This window comes from Rhincodon typus, chromosome 13 (genome assembly GCF_021869965.1).
Source record: "Rhincodon typus isolate 14 chromosome 13, sRhiTyp1.1, whole genome shotgun sequence".
NCBI lineage: Eukaryota > Metazoa > Chordata > Chondrichthyes > Orectolobiformes > Rhincodontidae > Rhincodon > Rhincodon typus.
The window spans coordinates 14,352,693-14,378,028 of NC_063344.1; the positions used below are offsets into that span (position 1 = coordinate 14,352,693).

Consider the following 25,336-nt stretch of genomic DNA (forward strand, 5'->3'; position numbering starts at 1 on the left):
GAGACACAGAGACACAGAGACACAGAGACACAGAGACACAGAGACACTTTAAAGTTTATTTTAAAGCTTCCCAATGACCAGGGAATCCAGAACCAGGAGTCACAGTTCAAGGATATGAGGAGGCCATTTGGGACTAAGATGAAGAGAAATTATTTCATCCACACAGCTGAACTCGTGGAATTCTGTCACAGAAGGTAGTTGAGGACAAAACAATGAATGCTTTCAAGGAGGAGTTAGATATAGTGCTTAGGGCTAAAGGGATCAAAGTATGGGGAGAAAGCAAGAGAGGATACTGAATTCAATGATCAGCCACGATCATACTGAATGACAAATCAGGCTCAAAGTTACTAATGGCCTACACCGATTCTATTTTCTATGTTTTTTGAGGATATTTTCCTGTTACTTGTCCTTTGAAAGGTTTTTTAAAAAAAGTGACGCACTATTCAGCTGTCAGCCACAAACCAGGATATAACACAAGAATGATGTTCAAACTATCTTCAAGAATTTTACAGTCATAATAGGAGTCCTTTCAGATTCAAAACATTAACAATTTCTCTCTCCACAGATGCTGCCAAACCAGCTAAATTTCTCCAGCATTTTCTGTTATCATTGTTATGCAGCAGGTACATCAGTTCGGATCTTGACAAAAAAAAAAGCGCAGATAGAGATGAACAACCATAATATGGTACATGGACAACTCCTCATTAGCCATGTCATTGAACAACGATGTCACCAACAAATAAAAGGTCAGTCACTTTGGGCCTTTTCAGTTTTCTTGTTCTAGAAGGTGGCAAAGAACATTTGGTTAAGTCCAACCCAGTTGCTGTATCCATAGATACAATTTTACTTTGTAGATTGGGATGGGGGTAGAGCTTGGAAGAATCAGTACTCAAGAGCCCCAAAAATTATAGGTCAATCTTGCAGGTGGCCAAATCAGCAAAATCCATCTGGGGCACATTAAAGGAACTCTGATACAAAGTGGCATCCAATACGTACAATTCTTCTGGAAACACCTTGGGAGCCAGTTTAGAAGCTAACAGGTGAATGGGTCCTCCTTTGATAATGGAAATTTGACTTGACTCTTTCACAGATGAGCTGCTCAACCCCCACAGTGAGTAGATCAGCCTTCATTGTTCATGCAAACTGTTATGAAATTGACTTAAATCAGTTTCCCCTGTCAATGAAACCCCCAGGAAAATGCATAAAGATCACACACATCTGTATCCTACTCTGGTTCTAGCAATTCAACTAGAATGAAAATGATTGCCTACTTTTTTCTGAAATGGGGCCTGGTAAGGATCCTTGATGTCAAATAGAAATGATTTGACCAATGTCTCCATTGTCATTGCATACCTTCCTTGCAACTCTCTCATATATTCTGGCCATTGCTGCTGGTATTCTTCCTCCACTCGCTCTTTCTCTGGTCGAAACATGCAACCTTGCATGAATCTCCTCTTGGAGGACGGTCTCCGAATTTCTTGAGTTTGTGGACGATACCTAAGTCAAAATGCAAATGGGCATTAAAGAAACTGCTACTAGTAATGATAATGTTTATTAACAACTTTACAACTGCACACCCATTTTATGTGTTTTTCACCAAGTTGTGTGCTTTAATAAATTGAAAAAATTCAATGCCAAACGTTTACACTGCGCAACTGCCTCAAGATAACTGTCTCTAACTCATCTCATCTACACACACAGCAGAGAGAACAGAACACCCTGCATTCACTTTATAGTGATGACTTCAAGTGAAAGCCCATCCAGATCATTGACAAAGTGACTTACTGGAGCAACTCAATGACATCTTCCAAGATGTATTCCTTTACTGGATATGTGAATCCTGGAATATGCAACATGGGACAGCTGTCTGTAAGAAAATGGAGCAGACCGTCACTTTCCTGAACAATGAAGAGAAATTTATTTTAATCCCGGTAATTATTTGTCACAAATTATCAGGAGCCATTATGTTCAGAAGTGAAAAACTGGAGCAGAACACTCCGTTTCAAGATTTCTACAGGATAAAAAGAGAAAAAAATCGCCGTTGCTGTAAATCAAAAAAATTTGCTGGAAGAACTCAGTAGGTCTGGCAACATCTGTGGACAGAAATCAGAGTTAACATTTCAGGTCCAGTGACCCTTCCTCAGAACTTTACAGGATTGCCCCCCAGACGCCAGTGTAACCTGGGCCAAATCAAATTGGTTTGTCTTAAACACTGCAGAATTTTAAATGCAAGTGAGTTATAGTTTAGACTGGAGTATTCATGACCTTTTCCACTTGTTCAAAGGTCTGCACAACCACTTACTGCCCTAAAATATAACCACACTCAGATTGGAATGGCAAGATTCCACGAATTGCACCTGTTTCACACTGTTAATAAACTTGATGAACATTAGTAAATTATAGTTGTTTATATACATGTTTATTTGGTTCCTAACTCACTCGTTCAAAAAGCAGAGGCTACAGTGTTTTCTCAAATTTTTTGGTGAGGGATTTAAAGCTCCTGTGAAGAGGCATTTATTTAGACTACAGACCACAAGACGTAGCAGTAGAAATAGGCAGTCAGCCCATCAAGTCTGCTTTGTCATTCAATGAAGTCAGAAATCACATGACACCAGGTTATAGTCCAACAGGTTTATTTGAAATCAGAAGCTTTCATAGCACTGCTCCTTCATCAGGTGAAGTCTGACACTTCACCTGACAAAGGAGGAACGCTTTGAAAGCTTGTGATTTCAAATAAACCAATTCAACTATAATCTGGTGTCATGTGACTTCTGACTTTGTCAGCTCCAGTCCGACACAGGGGCCTCCACATCATGCATGTCACTCAATGAGATCATCGTCCATCTGATAATTCCCAACTCCACTTTCCTGGTTTTTCCCTATAACCTTAAATTCCATGATTAAAAATTTGTCCATATCTCAGCCTTGAATATGCTCAATGGCCAAGTCTCAATAGCCCTCTGTATAAGAATTCCACAGATTCACAACCCTTGGTGGAGAAACTCCCCATCTATCTTATATGTACAAACTCTGATTCTGAAATTATGTCCTCTGGTCTGAGACTCTCCCACAAGAGAAACCAACCTCCCCGCATCTTCTTTCAAGTCTTCAAAAAATCTCGTATGTTTCAATAAGGTTGCTATCTAAATTTCATTGACTACAGGCCCAACCTCTCTTCGTAAGAGGGTACCTCATACCAGGTATCAGCTGAATGAACCTTCTCTGGACTGCATCCAATCCCAGTATAACTTTCCTTAGATAAGGGGCCTGAAACCGTTCACTATGTTCCAGTTGTGGTCCGACTAGTGTCTTGTATAATTTGAACAAAACCTCCCTACTATTATACTCCATTTCCTTTGAAATAAAGGCCAGCATTCCATTTATCTTCCCAATTGGCTGCTGAGCCTGGATGCTAACTTTTTATGATTCATGGACGAGGACTCCCAAATCCCTTTGTGCTGTAGCTTTTTGCAGTCTTTCTCCATTTAAATAATGTTCAGTTACTCTATTCTTCTTGCAAGTGCATAACCTCACATTTTCCCCACATTATATTCCATCTGCCAAGTTTTTGACTACTTGTTTAACCTATCTATATTCATCTGGCCACTCTTCCTCACCCCTTGTTTTCCAACCCACTTTTGATTCGTATGCAAATTTGGCTACCTACATTCACTTTCTTCATCCAAGTCATGAATATATATTGTAAATAACCATGGCACTCCACTCCATCCTGAAAATGGCCCCTTATCCCACTCTGTCTCTTCTATTAGATGGACACTCTTCTATCCATACTAATAGACAACCTCTCTGGGTCAGATTTTACAAGCTGCTGTTAACATCTCTTATTCCAAAGGCACAATGAAAGACAATTATTAACCACTGGTCAGCATGTGCGTTGAAACGAATAGCAGCAGTGCTGGTTCTTGACCCTGGAAGTGTCTCAATCCTCAGCAACTGCAACAAAAAATCCTCCATTTGTAAATTCACAATTTAACCAAAACACAGTTTAATCTTTCTGATCTGCATCCTTTAAAAGTCCAGGAAGTCAGAATCACAAGCAAATGACTTGCACATTTTTAAAGAAAACTAAAGGCTTTTCCACTAGGATATCTTCAATCTAATCAAAAGGAAAGAAAATTACAGTATCAATCTCTTGCTGTAAATTTAAATTTAAATTTAAATTCAATATCAAGCACAGAGTGGTGAACCATTTTATTGCACTTTCCAGATTTTGGGAAAACACAGCCAGAGATCAGAGTATCTACTTCTTTCCACATCTTCGTTGCATTAGTATTGCATTCATTCTCAGGATGTAGACATTGCTGGCAAGGTTGACCTTTGTTACACATCCTACACATATTCATGCCCCATGAGCTTTCTTTTTGAAGAGGCAGGAAAGATGTGGCCAAGTGGCTTGCTAAACCACTCCACACTGCTATTAAGAGTTAACCTGCGTAACCAATGTAAAGACAGACTGCAAATACTTTGCATCAAGGGTTATTAAGGTTCATTGGTTATGCCCTAAAATCAGACACCCTGGTCACCAGGCAGAAAGACAGCACAAACATTAAACACAAGCCAAAAATCATTGGGAAGAATGAGGAGAAACAAACAAAAAGAGAAATTTTCAGGTCTCTGGAGGAAGAGTAGAGAAATTAATTGCGTTGCTCTCTCAAAGCGCCAATGTAGGTTTCCTTCAGTGCTGAATACTTCAGTTAATTTTAAGAAGCCAATAGCCTGAACTCACTGAAGTTACAACATGAATTTGCCAATCCTACTTACCAAAATATTCTGAAAACTTGTTGGCATTTAGAGTTGCACTCATCAATATCACCTTCAGATCTGGCCTGAAAGGCAGAATGTCCTTCACAATTGTCATCAGGACATCTGACTGCAAACTTCTCTCATGAACTTCATCCAAAACAAGGTGACTGACAGTAGACAGAAGACTGTGGAAAGAGATGTGTTTTTCGTGTTATGAGACTGTGCCAACTATATCATTTTGAGAAAGAAATTGGAATTTGAGAGTAAGCAGGTAGTGTTTGGAGTTGGGCAATACATAATTAAGAATATATCCTGAATAAAATGAACTATACACCATAATTATTAGTTCTGTACTCACGAGTCTGACTGAAGCCACTGGAGAATGATTCCAGTAGTGCAGTATAAGATGGAACCCTGTTTCCGTGGCAGGCGGCTGTTAAGCAAGACAGAAAATGTTTTATAAAAACATTGGGAAACATACTTTCCATCAACCAGCTCCCCTCTAAGTCAACTTGTTCAGAAGTGGAAATTCAGTAGCAGCAGTGCTCAGTGGGCACTACCCACTTCAATCTCAGAATCTTATAGGTTAGGGTGTCACTTCATGTCTTCAAAATTTAGGCTGACACTCCAGTGCAATATCAATAGTGCCCTGAAAATTTGGATAAGCCCTCTTACAGATGAGATGTTAAACCCAGGCCCTGTCTGCCCTATCGACAGCACATACAAGATTTCAAGCTATCATTTTGAACAGGAAGAAGGAAATTCAGTTTAACTTTTATCTTCCAACCAACAGTACAAAAAACAGATTATCATAATGCTGCTGACGGGACAACACTTCATGTTTCAGAAGCACAGAATGAGGAATTGGGAGGGCCGAGTATATAAGTTTCTTTGAAAGCCAGGAGTGACGAAACTGATCGTTCCACATCCTGTGAACTTTTTTCAAAAGTTATTCATTCCCAGAATGTGGGCAATTCTGGCTAAGCCAACATTATTACCCATCCCTAATTGCCCAAAAGGCAGTTAAGCAAGAATCATATTACCGAGAGTCTGGTGTTGCACATGTTTCAGGCCAAGAGGACAGCAAATTTCCTCTCCCAAGGGACATTAGTGAACCAGATGAGTTTTTTTCTGACAGCTGACAGTGGTTACAGGTCACCATTAGGTCAGCTCTCAATTCGAGACTTCATTAAATCCAAATTTCACCATCTGCCACAGATTTGAACCCTGTCTCTGGATTCTGGATTGCTAGCCCAGTGACATTTCACTATGCAGTGGCATAGAGGCAAGAAGGCTCGACAATTAGAGTCTAGAGATAAAGAAATTTTAAAAAGAGCCGAAGTGAAAATAAATGGATGGGCTCAGGTCCTGAGAGACAGCAAATTCAATGCAAGAATGGATGAAGGAAGACACTCGAGAAAACTCCCTTATTCTCCTTCAAAATAGTGCATGGATCTTTTATGTTCACCTGAGCATGCAAATAGGGCCTTGATTTGATATCTTGTGAGATAGCATTTCATACAGTGGAACACATCTCCAATATTGCTGTGGAATGTCAGCTTATACTTAATGCTCCAGTGGGACTTGAACCAACAACTTCCTCAGACGCAGGAGTGCTACCAGTTGATACAGACTGTTACAGCTGAAAAAGACTGAATGAGCTGATTAAATGCAACTCTAAGAAAATCTGGAGTAATCCTGATCAAATCCACAAAAAAGTTCACAAGAAATCAACTATTTTATATGCAGAACAAGTATTTTTAGTTCGTTTACACAATTGAACCGAGTGTCTCAGTCACACTCAGGAGATAATGAAAGGCCAAATATAGTTTCATTAATTAATGCAAGGTGTCATCATTATACAGGAAGAGCAGTGAAAAGGAAGCAGTGTTCAAAATCTAATATTAGCTTCAATATTTGAAATGACATTGGATGCTAGGTTGAGCTTTAATCATTCCATTCACGGAATCAACCTTCTGATCGGTCTTATTTGCAGTGTCTTGATCAATACATTTCCCACAAATGACATTAAGACGATGGATTATCTAATCATTATCGCATTTGCTGTTTGCAGGAACTGGCTGTATGCAAACTAGATGCGGCTTTTCCTACAGGACAACAGTGGCTACATTTAAAAAAAAAAAGTACTTGATTATTTGTAAAGCACTTTAGAACAATTTGAGATTATGAGCAGCTAAACTAATACCTGTAATGGACGGGATGTTTTATGAGAAAAGCTCAGACAGGCTCGACTAGTACCCATTGGAGTTCAGGGGATTTTTATTCATTCATGAGTTGTGGATATCGCTGGCTGGGTTATTGTCCATGCCTAATTGCCCTTCAAAAGTGGGGTGATGAGTTTCTTCAACTGATTTTTTAAGATTTTTTGATGTAGGTACATTTGATGTGTTTGGGAGGGAGTTGCAGAATTGTGACCCAGCAACAGTGATTGGACAGCAATGCATTTCCAAGTCAAGATGTTGAGTTTCAAGGGACACTTGCAGATGGAGGTGTTGCCATGTATTTGCTGCCCTTGTTCTTCTAGATAGCAGTCATCATGGATTTGGAAGGTGTTATCTAATGATCCTTGGTGAATTTCCAAGGTGAATATAGTGTGTATATAGTACACACTGCTGTCACTGATAGATGGTGAAAGGAATGAATGTTTGTGGATATAATGCCAATCATACAGGCTACTTTATTCTGGAGGGTATCAAGCTTCTTGAGTGTTGTTGGACTTACATTCATCCATTCAAGTGGTAAATATTCACTGACACTCCTGTCCTGTGCCACGTTGATGGTGGGTAAGATTTGGGGTTCAGGTGATGAGCTACTTACTGCAGAGATGTTAGCCTCGGACCTGCTTTTGTCGCCACAGTATTTACGTGACTATCCCAACTCAGTTTCTGATTAGTCGTAACACCCAGGATACTGACAGTGGGGATTCAGTGAAGGTAATGCCACTGAATGTAATGGGATGATGGTTAGGTTCACTTTTGCTAATCAGGGCAAATCAGGACAGAACTTATGTACTTAACAGTAAATTCGTGGGGAGTGTTGCCAAACAAAGAGGCCTTGGGGTACAGGTTCATAGTTCCTTGAAAGTGGAGTCGCAGGTAGACAGGGTGGAGAAGAACACGTTTGGTAAGCCATCTTTTATTGTTCAGTGCATGGAGTATATGAGTAGGGAGATCACATTGTACTGTACAGGACATTCGTTAGGCCACTTTTAGAATACTGAGTGCAATTCTGGTCTCCCTGCTTTAAGAAAGTTGTTGTGAAACTTGAAAGGGCTCAGAAAAGATTTACAAGGATGTTGCCAGGGTTGGAGGATTTCAGCTATACGGAGAGGCTGTGGTTATTTTCTGCGCAGCATCAGAGGCTGAGGGGTGACCATATAGAGGTTATCAAATCATGAGGGGAAGGGGTAGGGTGAATAGCTAAGGTCTTTTCCCCAGGGTAGGGGAAATCCAAAACTAGAGGGCATAACTTTAAGGTTAGAGCGGAAAGATTTAAAAGGACCTAGCGGCAACTTTTCCACGCAGAGGGCGTTGTGTGCATGGAATGAGCTGCCAGAAGTGGAAGAGGAGGCTGGGGCAATTACACCATTTAAAAGGCTTCTGGATAAGTACATGAATAGAAAGGGTTTAAGAGGGCCATAGGCCAAATGCTGGCAAATGAGACTAGATTAATTAAGAGTATAGTTGGCATGGACAAGTTGGATGGAAGGGCTTGTTTCTGTGCTGTACATTTCTATGACTCTGTGCCATAAATAGTCATTGCCTGTGTGGGATGAATATTACTTGTCAGCCTAAAACAGAATATTGTCCATTTCTTGCTGCATTTGGGCATGAACTGCTTCAATACCTGAGGGGTCATAAACGGTGCTCAACATTATGCAATCATCGGCGAATATCCCCACCTCTGACCATAAGAGACACAAAGTCATTGAAGCATCTTAAGATGTTTGGGGCTAAGACACTCTCTTGACCAACCCCTGCAGAGACGTCATGGAGCGGAGATAACCGACCTCCAACAAGCCACAACCATTCTTCCTTCACACTGGTATGACTACAAGCAGCAGAGGCCTTTCCCGTTTCCACTTTTGCTAGGGATGCTTGATGTTGTTTTTGATGTCAAGGTCATTCACTCTCATTTCACTTCTGGAGTTCAGCTCTTTGGTCCACGTTTCAACAAAGACTGCAACAAGGTCACGGGCTGAGGGGCCCTGGCATAACCTAAACTGACCAAGTGCTGCTGTACAACAATGTTGATGACTCTTTCCAGTACTCTACATGGTCACAAGTAGAAGCCTAGGCCATTTTCCACAGTGTTGTGGCCATACTGATACACAATGGCTAGAGCTGCAAGACTGCAGCACGTCTTCAATACTTTCCCTAGAATGCGGTCAGGGCCAATAGCCTTTGTAGTATCTAGTACCTTCAGCCATTTCTTGATATCATGTGGAGTGAATCAAATTGGTCAAAAACCTGCACCTGTTGCTGCAGACTTCTGGAATAAACCAAAATGGATCAGCCACTTGGCACTTCTGGCTGAAATTTGTTGCAGATACACCAATGTGTTGGGCTCGCCCATCGAGGGTAATGGGGTTGTTTATGGAGCCTCCTCCACCAACGAGCAATTTAACTTTCCAGCACCATTCATGACCGGATGTGGCAGGACTGGAAAGCTTAGACCTGATCAGTTGGCTGTAAGATTGCTTAGTCCTATCTATCACTTGTTGCTTACTTTGTGTTGTAGCTTCACTATGGTGGCTCTTCATTGTTACATATGCTTGGTGCTGCTTCTAGCATACCATCTTGCAATATTCATTGAACCAGTGTTGATCCCTGGTTCAATGGTGTGGAGGAATGGAAAATATGTCAAGACTTGAAGTTACAGATATCAGAGTACAATTCTGCTGCTGCTGATGGCTCATAGCATCTCATAAATGCGCAGTACCGAGGTGACAGATCTTTTTAAAGTCTATCTCATTTAGATTGGCAGCAGTGTCACACTACACAGAGGATATCTTCACCGTGAAAACGGGACTTTGCCTCCAAAAGGACTATGCAGTGGTCACTTCTTCTGATAATGTCATGGACAAATACATCTGTGACAGGCTGAATTGATAGGATGAGGTTCAAGTATTTTTTTCTTGTTGATTTCTTCCCTAATTTCCAAAGACAGGGCAGATCCAGTAGGTGTGTCCTTTAAGACTCACCAAGCCACAGTCTGTAGCAATGCGGCTGAGCCAATCTTGGGGATGGAAAATGAGGTCCCCCATCCATAGTAAATCCTGTGCCCCTGCCACCCTCAGTGTTTCCTCCAAGTGGTCCTGATGCACAATTACATAGTAATCAGTAGGACATTTCTTTGACTACGTTTTGACCTGGTGCCATGAGACCTCATGGATTCCAGAGTTAGTGCTGAGGACTTCAAGGATGATTCCTGCTTGACCAAGTATCACTCAGCCACCACATCTGTACTGATAGTGGGACAGGGCATATCCACTGATGCTGACAGTGCTGTCTGGAACATTGTTTTTAAGGTATGATTCCGTGAATATTACTGTATCAGGTTATTGTTTAGCATTGTGATCAAGAAGCAACTGGATTGAAACATAAAAGATCCTGAGAGGCCTTGACAGGTCGGATGAACAAATTTTCCTTTCGGAAGAATCTGGAACACAGAGTTACCGTTTAAAAATAACAGGTCATACATTTAATACAGACAGATGAGGAGTCTTTGAGGATCGAGTGTCTTTGGAACTCTGCTTCCACTGAGGAAGGAAGTCTTTGAATAATTAAGGTAGAGGTCAATAGATTCTTGATAAGAAAGTGGGTGAAAAGTAATGGCAGCATGGGGAAAGAAGAGAGGGAGACAGAGTGGGAGAGAATGCAAGTAGAGTCATCAGATCATCCACGATTTCAATGTGAGTTCTTTCTCACTGTGCACAATCAATGTTTTCCCAAAGCAGGATGCCATCAAAGATAGCCACTGAGAGTACTGTGCATGCACATCAGGCACAGAGTGTACAATTCAAGGTAGTGATGTTCCAACAGGAACATTTTTGGAGTGCAGAACAAACACAAGCAGTTTTTCTCCTCAAACAACAAGGTGCAGGGGTGGATGAACACAGCAGGCCAAGCAGCATCATAGGAGCAGAAAGGCTGACGTTTCGGGCCTAGACCCTTCATCAGAAAAGGGAGAGGGGAAGGGGGTTCTGAAATAAATAGGGAGAGAGTGGGAGGCGGATAGAAGATGGATAGAGGAGAGGATAGGTGGAGAGGAAACAGACAGGTCGAAGAGGCGGAGTTGGAGCCAGTAAAGGTGAGTGTGGGTGGGGAGTTGGGGAGGGAATAGGTCAGTCCAGGGAGGACGGACAGGTCAAGGGGGCGGGATGAGGTTAGTAGGTAGGAGATGGGGGTGCGGCTTGAGGTGGGAGGAGGGGATAGGTGGGAGGAAGAACAGGTTAGGGAGGCGGGGATGAGCTGGACTGGTTTTGGGATGCGGTAGGGGGAGGGGAGATTTTGAAGCTTGTGAAATCCACATTGATACCGTTGGGCTGCAGGGTTCCCAAGCGGAATATGAGTTGCTGTTCCTGCAACCTTCGGGTGGCATCGTTGTGGCACTGCAGGAGGCCCAGGATGGACATGTCGTCTGAGGAATGTCCTCATTTTTCAAGGACCGTAACTTCCCCCCCTCAGTGGTCAAGAACGCCCTCAACCGTGTCTCCCACATCTCCCGCAACTCATCCCTCACACCCCGTCCACGCAGTAAGAACCAAAAAAGAATCCCCCTCGTCCTCACGTACCACCCCACCAACCTCCAGATCCAACGCATCATCCTCCAACACTTCCGCCATCTGCAATCCGACCCCACCACCAAAGACATCTTTCCCTCCCCACCCTTATCTGCTTTCCAGAGGGACAACTCTCTCTGTGACTCCCTTGTCCGCTCCACACTCCCCTCCAGCCCCACCACACCCGGCATTTTTCCCTGCAACCGCAGGAAGTGCTACACCTGCCCCCATACCTCCTCCCTCACCCCCATCCCAGGCCCCAGGAAGACTTTCCACATCAAGCAGATGTTCACCTGCACATCTGCCAATGTGGTATACTGCATCCGGTGTGGCCTCCTCTACATCGGGGAAACCAAGAGGAGGCTCGGGGACCGCTTTGCAGAACACCTACGCTCGGTTCGCAATAAACAACTGCATCTCCCAGTCGCAAACCATTTCAACTCCCCCTCCCATTCCTCAGACAACATGTCCATCCTGGGCCTCCGGCAGTGCCACAACGATGCCACCCGAAGGTTGCAGGAACAGCAACTCACATTCCGCTTGGGAACCCTGCAGCCCAATGGTATCAATGTGGATTTCACAAGCTTCAAAATCTCCCCTCCCCCTACCGCATCCCAAAACCAGTCCAGCTCGTCCCCGCCTCCCTAACCTGTTCTTCCTCCCACCTATCCCCTCCTCCCACCTCAAGCTGCACCCCCATCTCCTACCTACTAACCTCATCCCGCCCCCTTGACCTGTCCGTCCTCCCTGGACTGATCTATCCCCTCCCCAACTCCCCACCTACACTCACCTTTACTGGCTCCATCCCCACCTCTTCGACCTGTCTGTTTCCTCTCCTCTATCCATCTTCTATCCGCCTCCCACTCTCTCCCTATTTATTTCAGAACCCCCTTCACCTTCCCCTTTTCTGATGAAGGGTCTAGGCCCGAAACGTCAGCCTTTCTGCTCCTATGATGCTGCTTGGCCTGCTGTGTTCATCCAGCCCTGCACCTCGTTGTCTCGGATTCTCCAGCATCTGCAGTTCCTACTATCTCTGATTCAGTTTTTCTCCTCTTTGGGCCATTTATTTAGTTCACACATCTATAACTTACAAAACAGGCTGGATAATAATAGTGACTAGAGGAGTGGAAATCATCTCACCTAGTGTTACTGCTGTATGTATTCAGTTTGCCTGTTATACCACTGTTCTAATCACAGGCCAAAGGAACTATTTGATCAATGGACAAACTCAAATCATTTGACGTTTACACATGATTGGGCAGCACATGGATGCTTTGAACTACAGAATCTGGTAACTGAGTTCATCTCTGGCACAACTGGAACAGTGTCAGAATAAATGAGCCTTTCTCGCATTGGCAGGTTGAGAGCAGTGTGGTTTCACAAGCAACATACTCGAGACCCCAGCTGCTCATAATATATATGAATCATTTGGAAGTGGGCACCAAATGTAATAGTTTAAAATTTGCAGGTGATACAAAACCAAGGGAGAACGTGTTGCAAGGAAGATGAAAAGTTGCTTCAAGGGGATTTGGACAGGCTTAGTGAATGGATAGTAATGTGGCAGGTGGAAGATAAGGTTGAAAAATATTAGGTTATCCACTTGGCCAAGAGGAAGAGACGTACACAGCATTTCTGAAATGGTAGGAGGTTGGAAAATATGGATGTGCAAAGGGACATGGGTGCCCTTGTCAGTAAGTCAATGAAGGTTAACGTGCAGGTGCAGCAAGCTATTAGGAGGACTAATGGAATGTTAGCCTTTCTCACAACAGGATTTGAGTTGGGGTGTAGTGAAATCTTGATTCAATTGCATAGAAGTTTAGTTAGATTAAGTACTATGTGCAGTTTGGGCTTCTTATCTCAGGGAAGATATTATTGTCATTGAGGGAATGTAACAAAGGTTCACCAGACTTGATTATAGGATGGCGGGACTGTCCGTTGAACAGAGTTGGGCAAACGGGGCTTGTATTCTCCAAAGCTTTGAAGAATGATTCACAAAAATGTACAAAATATTTAATAAGATAGACAGGGCAGATGCAGATGTTTCCCCGGACTGGGAAGTCTGAAACCAGGGGACCCTTAAACTAAGTGCAATGCCACTTTGGGGACATGGAGGTAAAAGAGCTTAAGTGATTGATCAGCCACGATCATACCGAATGGTGGAGCACGATCAACAGACTAAATGGCCAAATCCTATTCTAATGAACAATTCACAAGCACTGATCATTGCTTATTCCAACTCCCATAAGTTAAGAAATGGGTGGTACTAACCTCTGTAACCTGATCTGGTAACCAGTACTGTTCCCATCACCGCAGGCTTCAGCTCTTTCTGCTGCGACCCTCTCAGCTATCTGAAAGTACAAAAGCAAAACAAAAAACTTACAGGCAACAAAAAGAGTAGGTCATTTAGCCCTAACCTTACAGCCTTTTGCTCCATTATTTCTCAATGTCCTCACCCAACAAAAATTCATTGATTTCAGTCCTGAAAGCTCCAAAAGAACTCTTAGTATCCACTGCTGACTTGTTTTCCAGGTTTCCACTACCTACTGGTAAAGAAATCATTCCCGATTTCACTCCTGTACGCCTTGGCTTTAATTATAAGATTATTTTTCTTTGTGTTTGAATCCCTCCTCAAAAGGAGATCATTTCTCTGCATCTACCCATGGGAATACAATGACGTGATGGTAATTTCATGGGACCAGTAGTCCAGAGGCCCAGGCGAATGCTCTGAAGACATGGGTTCAAATCCTATCACGGTAGCTGGAGAAGTTCCATTCAATGAATGCAGTCTGGAATCATGAAGCTATTATCACCTGTCACAAGAATCCATCATCCAATGCCCTTTAGAGAAAGAAGCCTGCCAAGCTTATCTGGGCTGGCCTACACATGACTCCAGAGTCACAGTAATCTGGATGCCTCTTAATTGTGTCCAAAACAACCTATCAAGCCCCTCAGTTCAAGGGCAATTTTGGATAGGCAACAAATGCTAGCCTTGCCAGTGAAAGACAAACATTCCCAGAGAAAATTAAAAACCTCACTGAATCTTAATTCTCCACTAGGAAAAGAGCTGCCCAAGACGAACTGAACTAAGGGGTAATGTTACTTACTGCCGCCATTTAAACTGGATCATGAAAATCCAGATTCAGCTCTTACTGAATATCAAGAGTTTACAGCAGAACATAAATACAAGATGACCAGACCTCATTTGTGAAACAGGAGCTGTGATTGCAGAATGGTAAACTTAGAAGTAAAACAACTTCAAAGCTAACATCACTTGAACACAATATTTAGCAGAGAAAATGACACTGCTCCAGACTATATTCCAAGGATGTGCAGGGATCTGCCCCACTTAAGATGCATATCATAAAACCATAAAACATAGATGTCGAAGCAGGCTGATCAGTTCATCAACTCTACTCTGCCATTCATCAACATTAAGGCTGAAGAAATTCCTCCTCATTCCTGACTTAAAAGGATGACCCCTTACTCAGATTATGTCCTCTGATTCTAGATTGTCCCACAAGAAAAAAAATAACCTTCCCACATCTACCCTGTCAAGCGCCCTAAGAAGCTTATATGTTTAAATGAGGTCACCTCTCATTTCTCTGAACCCCCATGAGTAAAGGCATAACATACTCAACCTCTCCTCCTAAGACAGAGTCTCTTCAAACCTGCGATCAGCTGAGTGAACCTTCTCTGGATTGCTTCCAATGCCAATATATCTTTCCTTAGATGAGGAAACCAAAACTATTCACGGTATTCCAGCTGTGGCCTGACTAGTGCCTTGAACAGTTGTAGCAAGACTTGCCAATTATTTTTGTATTCCATTCCCTTTGAAATAAATGCAATTATTCCATTTGCGTTCCCCATCACCTGAACTTCAAGATTTATGCAAGTGGACTTCCAAATCCATGCTGTAGGTTTTTTCAGCCTTTCCCTATTTAAATAATAATCAGCTCCTCTATTTGCCCTGCTAAAGTGCACGACCTTACATTTGCCCACATTATGGGGCCCAAACAAATAAACTTTGACATACTCAAAAGCATCAAATTAAAGGACTGCTTTAGTTTAGAAAAGATAGTTCTCAATTATCATAAAATCATTTAAAGATGCATCATTACTTATTCTCATTATACTAAAATATTTCCTCAAAAATGTATTATCTGCTTGAATTAAGTTTTTTTTAAAATCTGTGAAGTGCACTGCCAATTTAGGAGTTAAGTGCTAAACTGCTAACAGCTGCTCGTACATTCATAGGTTGGAAATTGAACTCGTTTTGAATACCAGCATTTGCTCTGTGCTGCCCAATGATTGCTTTGTTCACCAGTGCACAAAGCATCGGTCACTGGAGTGGTACAGTGTGAATAACCAAGGCTCATATGCAATATGTGGGCCACAGTCTACTGATTGGACACCTAGGCAAATCAGGTACTTGAGACAAAAAATAACCAGCGAGACTTACCGAGATTGCGCTGATTCGTCGAGGCTGAGTACACACAACCCTGCACAGAGAGCCCTTGCCTCTCTCAATGTAGTCATCCAGAATGAACTGGGTCACTTGCGTGGTCTTCCCACAACCTGTTTCTCCGCTTATGACAAGCACCTGATTTTCATTGATCAAGTCCACAACCTCCTGCAGTGCAGATTTGGTTTATAAAAAACACACTGTTAGTCGAGGCGTACATCCTAGAAACTACAGTACTCACATTCCAATTATCATTACTCATTATTCAACATAATTATTGCAGGATCCAATTTCTTGCTTCTGTCTGAAGCCTGTTAATGTTACATGTGCTGCTGTCAAGTTTCATTCCCATGTCTATAGGTGCTGACTTTCAGATAAGACATTCTACTGGGGGCCCTGCCTGTCCCTTTAGCAGATATAAGAGAGGGGAGTTCATTCCAGTATCCTGACAAAATATTTTTTCCTAATTCAACACCTTTAAAGAATGGTGGGGCCATTTCTATTGTTTGTAGGACTGCACTGTAAAAATTTTGCACATTTTTGACTTTTGTTTTGCTTTAAACAAGGTGGTCTTTGACTAAAACATAAGCACATCATGCTGCAGATTTGGGTTTAACAATAGAGCAATCATTTATTCAGCAAAAAAGAATAAAATAGAATGACCCAAACTTTTACATACAACACACATTTAAAGATCTTGTAACATTAGTAAAACACAACCCTATTAATCCTAAAAGCACCCCTTCAAGGAACTCATACCAGAGGGATTCTCTTCTCCACCACATTTACAGGGTTTAATTCAACTGAAATTCCCAGTTTCAAGAATCTGATGGGCTGTTCAAGTCTTCCTATACATGATCTTAGATTTTCTACACTTCAAATAACTCCTTCAGGGTTTTAAATCAACCACTTTTTGTCTGACAACAAAAACTTTCAAAGAAAAAACTGTATAGTGAGGCAAGTTATTTCTTAACAGTTCTAAACCAGCTCTCTTCTTCAGGCACAACTGTCTAGTTTTAGTCATGATCTAAAACAAATCTGAGCTGAAATCCCTTTCTTCAAACTATGGGTGTTACCTCCCCAAGTCAAAAAAAATCCAGAATCTTCTATTTGAAGCCTAATGAGCAATACCTGACCTGATTCTCTCTCCCAATGAAAATAAAACCTTATTAGTCTTCACTAGCACCCTCTCCCTCATACTGCGCTTTAAAAGAAATGGTCATGGCTACAGAAATACTTACAAGTTTAATCCATAATCTCCTCATAGACACAGGCCAAACCAACATACCACTACCTCACAACCCAATCTCTAACATAGATGATCTTAAAATAAATAAGTCACACCCTACATTACAACCCCCCCAAAGAAAAATGAAAATGAATCTTTCAGAGGCATATTTTGTTATTCACCAAAAACTACCTTTAAAAACTACTTCCATGTTACACTAACAGCAGTAACATTAAACTTGCAAGGAGTTACACAGCAACCATATTTTGCTCATGTCTATGGAAATTACATCATTCTATCCCTCATATGTTCTTTTGATAAAGTGTCCCCTATAAAGTTTTCTTTTCCAGTTTCATGAGCAACTTTCAAATTATATGGTTGGAGAATTAAGCCCCACCTGAATAATTTTAAGTTCTTATCCCCAATTTTTCCAAGAAAATTAAAGGATTGTGATCAGTGTAAATAAGGGAATCTTTCACACAACGGGTGATGAACAATGTAGAGTCAAGACATGGCTCATGCTTTATTCTCCGCTGTGAAATAGTTTTGCTTACACGTCGTCAATTTCATTCAAAAGTCAAATAACAGGCCATTCAATCCTCATCTCATTGTCTTGCAAACAAACAGCCCCAGTGTCGCAGGTATTAACTGCCAGTTTGAATGGTTTTGCGTAATTCAGCACAGTTAAAATCAGTGTGGTTGTCAGTACAGCTTTCAAGTTTCAAAAATACTGACACTCTTACATCCATTCAAATTTTGTACCTATCTTCAATAAATTTGTTAAACATGCAACAACATTGAAGTTCAAAACAATCTTCCAACAAAATCCACTCATGCCAACATTATACAAAAATCGAGCATTTTGTTTTAGGCACAAGAAAATCCAAAATAGCCTGTACTTTAACCTTCTTAGGTGCTACTTGTCGCACTGTAGCCCAAATAAATCACTTTTGCCTCGGCAAATGCACTCTTAGCAGACATGCAATCAAATTGGCTCTCTGTAGCCAAACAGTTCAGTCAAATGATGTAAATGTTCCTTCCAGGTTTGGTTATGAACAGCCAAATTGTTGATGTAACTAACAGTTAAGTAATCCTTCAATAACATTACTTGTTAATTGCTGGAACACTGCAGTATGTTTTCATTTCAAACAGCATGACTTGGCACCTGAATTACTCTACCCAATGTCACAAAAGCCGATATTTTGCTGGTTCTATTAGTCAACGGAACTGCCAGTATCCTTTTATTAAGTTGATTTTTATGACATTCATGCACGTCTAATTTGGTCAAAGCAGTCCTTCAGTCTTATGAATTGAATACGAGCTAATTTTTAGTACCATATTTATATTGCGAGAAGCTGCACAATCTTTGTGATCCATCACAATAGTTGATCTTCAGTTACTTTGACTTTGTTCAATAATATCGTTGTCCATTATGAACTTAATCCTTTCTCTCACTTGAAATAACCCCTCTGGATTGAGTCTATCAAGATGCCTCACAGTTAACGCATCCTGCACGTTAGTAACATTATGGTTCATCATGATACTATGTTCTGGCCTATTCACAGAAATTGATTTAAAATTTTGTAATAACCTGCGTAAGTAACTGCATTAATGCTTTTGTAAAGCAAACCATAAGCGCGTCCTCTGTCATAGAGAAATACAGCACAGAAATAGACCCTTTGGTCCAACTCGTCCATGCCGATCAGATATCTAGTCCCATCCAGAATTGTACCAGCCTCCACCACTTCCTCTGGCAGCTCATTCCAAACACACACCACCCTTTGCATAAAAAAAGTTGCCCCTTAGGTTCCTTTTAAATCTTTCTCTCCTCACCTTAAACTAGAAGGCATAGGGAGTCGAAAACCTAACCCCAGGGAAAAGACTTGTCTATTTACCCTATCCATGCCCCTCATGATTTTATGAACTTCCATAAAGTAACCCTTCAGCCTCTGTGCTCCAGAGAAATTTGCCCCAGTCTATTCAGCTTCTCCCTATAGCTCAAACCCACCAACCCTAGCAACATCCTTGTAGACCTTTTCCGAACCCTTTCAAGTTTCACTACATTCATATAGCAGGGAGACCAGAATTGCACACAGTATTCCAATTATGGCCTAAACAATGTCCTGTACAGCTTCAATATGACCTCCCAACACCTAAACTCAATGCACTGACCAATAAGGGCAAGCATACCAAAAGCCTTCCTCACTATCCAAACTACTGGTGACTCAATTTCAAGGAACTATGAAACTGCATTCCAAGGTTTCTTTGTTCAGTCATCATACATTTTCACCAAGTTAATATTACACTCACTGATTCGCTCTCCTCCAGTACATTATTTCTTTTTGATTTGTTAACTTGCTTTTAATGATCCTTCAAAGAAAGGTAAAATCACAAATACCTTGGTTGCAGCAACAAAATTTCAAACGTTAGCCTTTTTTATCTGCTCTAGGTTTCATTGTTGATGCTTTTTAGTCAAATTGCACCCTTTGGCCAGAATTGCCCAAATTCAAAACATTGGCTGGAAGCATAGTTCCTGCGCCTCTGATTTAAGAATGTTTCTTTAATTTAAAGGTGACTCTTCTCACCTCCTGCCCATGGAGTAGTTCAAAGGACTAATCCTCTGGACTCATTAGGAGCAACCACAATGGAGAACAATAACAAAAGAATTCCCTTATTGTGTTTTCAGATGAACCTGTTGGACTGTAACCTGGTGTCATGCGATTTCTGACCTTATCCACTGCAGTCCAACACCGACACCTCCATATCACTTATTCCGATCATTAGCACATTCTTGACAATGAACTCTAATCAAGATCAAAATTTGATGTCATCTTTCCAATGCATCTTGGAATTGTGTGATAAGCAAAAGATATAAATTGTCTTAATCCCAAACTTACCACGTCTCTACATAATCCTGGCCAATGAAAATGCTTCAATATTTTAGCCTGAGCTTTCCTAATAGCCAAGCATCCAGCCTTTGGAATTTCATAACCTACACATATAAACTGCAATACTCAGATGCAACTACCACTTGACAATCCTCTGTCCATTCCCCATCAGCTGGTGTTTGAAGTGATCTTTATTTCCTCATTAATATTTTGCTTTTCAAGTAATAACACTCAGATTTTGATTCTGATTCAATTTCTGGTACATCTCTTTCAATGCTGAATCAGTTTATGGCATTTCTATTACTGAAGATGGGCTAAATACATCCCACTCATGGCCTTTACTTTTGTCCTTTTCAGTTAGATTTCTGAAAAATGTATCCAACAACAAAATTTCCAAAACATCTCCCTGCTTCACAGAAAGCATGAAAAGAATGAGTGTATGGGCCTGAGATCTAGCCACAGAGTCCGAAAACAATCCAGGCTATTGCTCTTATAGCACTTCCGTTTCTTTTATCACAGCTGGTTCTTCCGTCACCCTTGGTGAGACCAATTTCCTAGAATCTGCCAGGTCATTTCTGAAAATAAAGCTAATTGCTTCTATTAGAATGCGCTTCACAATTCCCAGTAATATTTCACCAATAGTGTGGTTTGTAATCTCTGTGCATACCAGCAACTAATATTCTTCTTTCATTGAACCCTCTAGAAACCCAAAGCTGTCATCAGTGACTGGCTTGTTCAAGTGTGTCTCAATATTTTTAATGGTTTACCACCTTGATTCAAAGCAAAAGGAAATGTTCTGAGGAAGAGTCACTGGACCCAAAATGTTAACTCTGTTTTTTCCTTCACAGATACCGCCAGACCTGCTGGGCTTTTCCAGCAACATTGGTTTTGAAAAGGAAATACCTCCCCTTTTTGAGATAAAATACTCAGACCCTCCAAAAAACTGATTTTCCTTGTCAATATTTGAAGAATAATTTTCATGACTACCCTGAACTATTTCTCCCTTCTTAGCAAATTCAAACAAAATACATTCTTTAAACTACTGCTAGTTTCAACATCAATTTCCTTTTCTCATGTCCCACTTTCTGAAGATTCCTTGGAGATTCGATGACCGCAATCAATCTTCCATTTAACTTCCAGCAGTTGGCTTTACTATGTCCAGTTTATTACAATGGATGTTAATTGCTTTATATTACTGCTTGAGTTCCAAAATTTCTCCTTTATTATTTCGGCATCCTCTTGTTTTCTAAAACTAATACCTCTTCCATCTATAGGTTTTCTTTTCCCTAACTTCCTTACGAATTTCCATATGACCGTCTCCCCACCTGTAAATGTCTGGGAGAGATTAGCTCTAATAAAGATGGCTGTCTGTAAATGTAAATAATCCTAGTCGATTGCTTATCATTAGCAAAGTTACTGTCATCAGATTAATAACCTTTACACTGACTGCAAGTATGTGGAACAATTCTGGCTGCCTTATTTAAGGAAGGATGTCAAAGCCCGAAAGAGTGAAAAGGAGTTTTACTAGAATAATAGCAGGAATGAATAATTTTAGATACATTGAAAGAGTGGAAAAAGCAGACCAACATTCTCCTTGGAGCAGAGAAGATTAAGAAGTGGCTTTGTTGTAGTTTCAAAATTATGAACAATTTTGATGGGGTAAAGAAGGATGTTCTGTTTCCACTTGTTGGTATGGGAGAGTAATGGAGACATATTTCGTAGAAGGGTTTTAAAAAGGAAGAAGAGCTGGACCTGGATATATATTTGAAAATGATAAATTCAGAGAGAGCTATGGAGAATGGGCCTAGCTGTACAAACACAATGGGCCAAACAGCCTCCTTCCATACTGTAAAATTCTATGAGGTATATAAAAATAAACATTATGGAACCAAGTTACCTCAGTGCTACAGTCAGATTGAGAGGGTTCCCGGGGAAAGTCACAGATGTGGCGCTTACTTTATGGATGTAGCACATATTCTCTAAAAATACAACAGCAAACTGACCACTTAAGATAATTAATGTAAAAATAAATTACTTACTTTCTTCATACCATAAGAAGGAAGTTTCTCCCGAAATCTCTGGAGAAAATAAAATAGAATAATACAGATTAAGAAATTATAATATTACTGTCATCATATATAAACAACTAAATCAAGGCAGTTCAATTCTGACTAAAGTGCTCCACAGGTTTGCCTACAGCTGTTCAATAAATTGTCTGCATGTAGTTTTTATAATGTCAACGTGATGTTTTACTTTGGCTGATTGGATTCAAGATTGGACTGTGCCTAGCACCAAGAGAAACAAAATTAAAACCCAGAAACGAGATGTATTGGAAATATAAAAGCAATTCATTAGCTAATCACAGATTTCCTTCATGACCATTGCCTAGGCCTTAAACTGTGGAATTCCCTCCCAAAACTTCCACATTCTTCGAAGCAATGTGGTTCAGAACCAAATCCTATTCTTGGTAAATCATTGCTGTGAAGTATATTGAGACTTCTTATGGCTATGTTGAAGGAACCATATAAGTGAGAGCTGTTACTGAGGTTTCTGTTGCGAAGAAAAATTAAACAGTCCAGTTTTAGACTCTTCAACTCATTAATGTCAATTTTTTCCTCTAACCAGAAGTTGACAGAATGGTACAATTTTCCCACTATTTTCTGTGGGAGACATCAGCTTGGTAGCACATGTAGCTTCTTGAGATTCTTGAGACATTAACAAAGATATATTCAGATCCAACTGGAACCCCTACAGGAGAGCTTCTCAAAGATATTAAAAAATAACCATTGAAAAGAAAATAAATCTTACTGAAAACTACCCATCATTCAGACCATCTGGTTGTCTATTTAAAATAATAGTACATTATGTCAAATGTTTCTACAGACACAACATAACGGGCTACGTCACATGAATTCTCTCTTCAGCTGGAAGCTAATTTTTCAAAGTACTATTGATCAATTACTCATGAAGAAGTCACTGGCAGGCTCTACAGAAACAGCAGGTGATGTCAGACTAATTGGATACCTTTAAAGAACCAGTACAGGCACAATGGGCCAAAGGGACTCTTGTTACATTGTGATTCTAACTCTAGCTCAATGACGATCCTCTTAAAATTGCCTTTCAATTGTCTTAGAGAGACTTTTTATCTCCTCAATTTCCTATAAGATTCTTCTTTGCGCTCTGAAAGAAGCTTTTGAATTATGTACAGCTTTATGACGTGGATGACAACCAAGGAACCTACATGAGCTCAGTTCACATAGAATGCCTACAAGCAGACGAAAGACAACATTTGCTCATGAATTTGGATGAATTTAAAACCAGGTCCAAGGGTGAAAGCACAGTGCATTTAACCAACTACACCAGAAAGTATACCAAATTCTCTTTCAAGCAGCTAGTAATTCTACATGTAATATCAAACAGGTAGCATGGAATGTGTTACAAATCAGTGATACTTACTTGGATAGGAAAGAAATACAAATTACGAACGATTAAGGGTTGGGCTTCACAGGTTAGACCATAGATTGATTCTGTTTCTCAGCATTTATTCTTTGTGACATACCATCATCTTGATTGATCAAAACACCAGCATCATTACCTTCATATCAAGATATCTCAAGCTAGATGTCTTCTTCATAAGTTCTTCCTTTAGCTCCTCATCCAAAAACACATCCTGAGTAATGGTTTCGAAGAGATACTCTAGGTCAGCACTGGTCTCTGGTTTAGTTTCCTTGTTGGTTGATGAGGAGGGGCATGCACTTCTGTGGGTGGTGGGGAGGGGAGGGGGGAAAAATAACATTCAGAAACCTGTCAGAAGTTTGCTAGAGTGAGCAGTGAGTTAGAAAACCAGCTAATCTGCTTTGGTGATGCTGGCACAAAAATAAAGTAGCACATTTTTTCTGCGCTTTCCATAGTCTTAGGATATATTGTAAAGTACTCTGGAATATCAAATATTTTTCATTGGCTTAGGTTTCCCTACATTAAACAATTTGCAAACATCAAGGTCCCACAAAAGTGAATGAGATAACTAAGCAGATAATCTGCTTTATTGATGTTAAGGTTAAATCTTAATTAAGACATCAAAACTCCGTCCTTTTTTAATTCTCCCATGGGATATTTTGTATCCACCTTAACATACAAATAGGACCAGGGTACCCTCGCCAACTTCTCAGCCAAAAAGTAGCAATTCAAATAATGCAGTTCTCAAACTACTTTGCACCCGTGTGCCATGCTGAAATATGTGCTAAATCCAAACAGCCTCAGAGGAAACAGTGCCATTAATAAGCTACATCGTGGGGTGATTTGGAAATGCAAGGCATGTATAACAGTACCTGAAAAGGTAGGTTAACATCATAGGCAGACACTTTTCATTTTTGTTAACCACTTCGATATGTATTTTGAACACGTGCTGTTTAATTTCATAGTTTCAGCACTTGCCTTCCATCTTGACAAAACTTAGTTTTTGCCAAAACTAAAATCAACAATGCTCACTGTTATTCAACTGTCCAAAAACAGGTACTCCCTTCATTACATATTCCTTCACAAATATTAGCCACCTTCTCCTTGAGGATTCATTGGCAAAATGCAATAGATGCTAAAATATATTCTGCCTTGCTTCCCAGGAGGGCATAGTCTACAAACTCTTATCAGCCAGGCCTGCAGTGAATCCCATTTTATCCCTCCGTGTTCAGGTCAAGATTAATAGAACAGAAGTTTATATTCACCCAACTTTAACAGGTCAGGTTAAGACAAAACGTCATTTATCACTGCACTGCATAAAATATACTTTCAATTAATTTGGAGTGGCACGTGCACCCTTCTGGAAATCGTAAGCAGGAAAGGAGGGTGAATATTTAAACTAGATAAAAAGGTGGAACAAGAACAATCACACAGTAAATTTAAAAGCTTTTGACAAGACTAGATATGGGCACAAACAGTTAAATAATTGTTCTATACGTTCCTACAATTTTTTAAAAAAACATAAAATCATTCACAAATGTGGACCTCACTGGAAAGATCGCCATTTAATGCCCACCAGCTGCCCTTATGAAAGTAGGGTTCTTGAACAACTGTGGTTGATCTGGAGAATATTCCCCTTATTGCTGTAAGGCAGGAATTCCAAAATTCAAATCCAGCACTGAAGGAAGCGGTGTTAACCTTATAAGTCTGCTGACCTTGTGCTTCATGGTGGT

The 25,336-nt window shown here is 40.7% G+C and overlaps 1 protein-coding gene across 1 annotated transcript in view; it reads right to left on the reverse strand.

The window, feature by feature from the left end:
• The window catches only part of LOC109914612 (DEAH (Asp-Glu-Ala-His) box polypeptide 36), a 48,218-nt gene that overhangs the window by 16,904 nt on the left and 5,978 nt on the right, over positions 1 to 25,336 (reverse strand). The window contains exons 3-10 of the mRNA XM_048604510.1: positions 23,743 to 23,905; positions 22,187 to 22,225; positions 16,029 to 16,199; positions 13,838 to 13,917; positions 5,123 to 5,197; positions 4,783 to 4,949; positions 1,786 to 1,867; positions 1,354 to 1,497 (exon numbers count right to left, since the gene is read on the reverse strand). Coding sequence (XP_048460467.1) covers positions 1,354 to 1,497; positions 1,786 to 1,867; positions 4,783 to 4,949; positions 5,123 to 5,197; positions 13,838 to 13,917; positions 16,029 to 16,199; positions 22,187 to 22,225; positions 23,743 to 23,905 — 921 coding nt within the window. The remainder of the gene's footprint in view (positions 1 to 1,353; positions 1,498 to 1,785; positions 1,868 to 4,782; positions 4,950 to 5,122; positions 5,198 to 13,837; positions 13,918 to 16,028; positions 16,200 to 22,186; positions 22,226 to 23,742; positions 23,906 to 25,336) is intronic.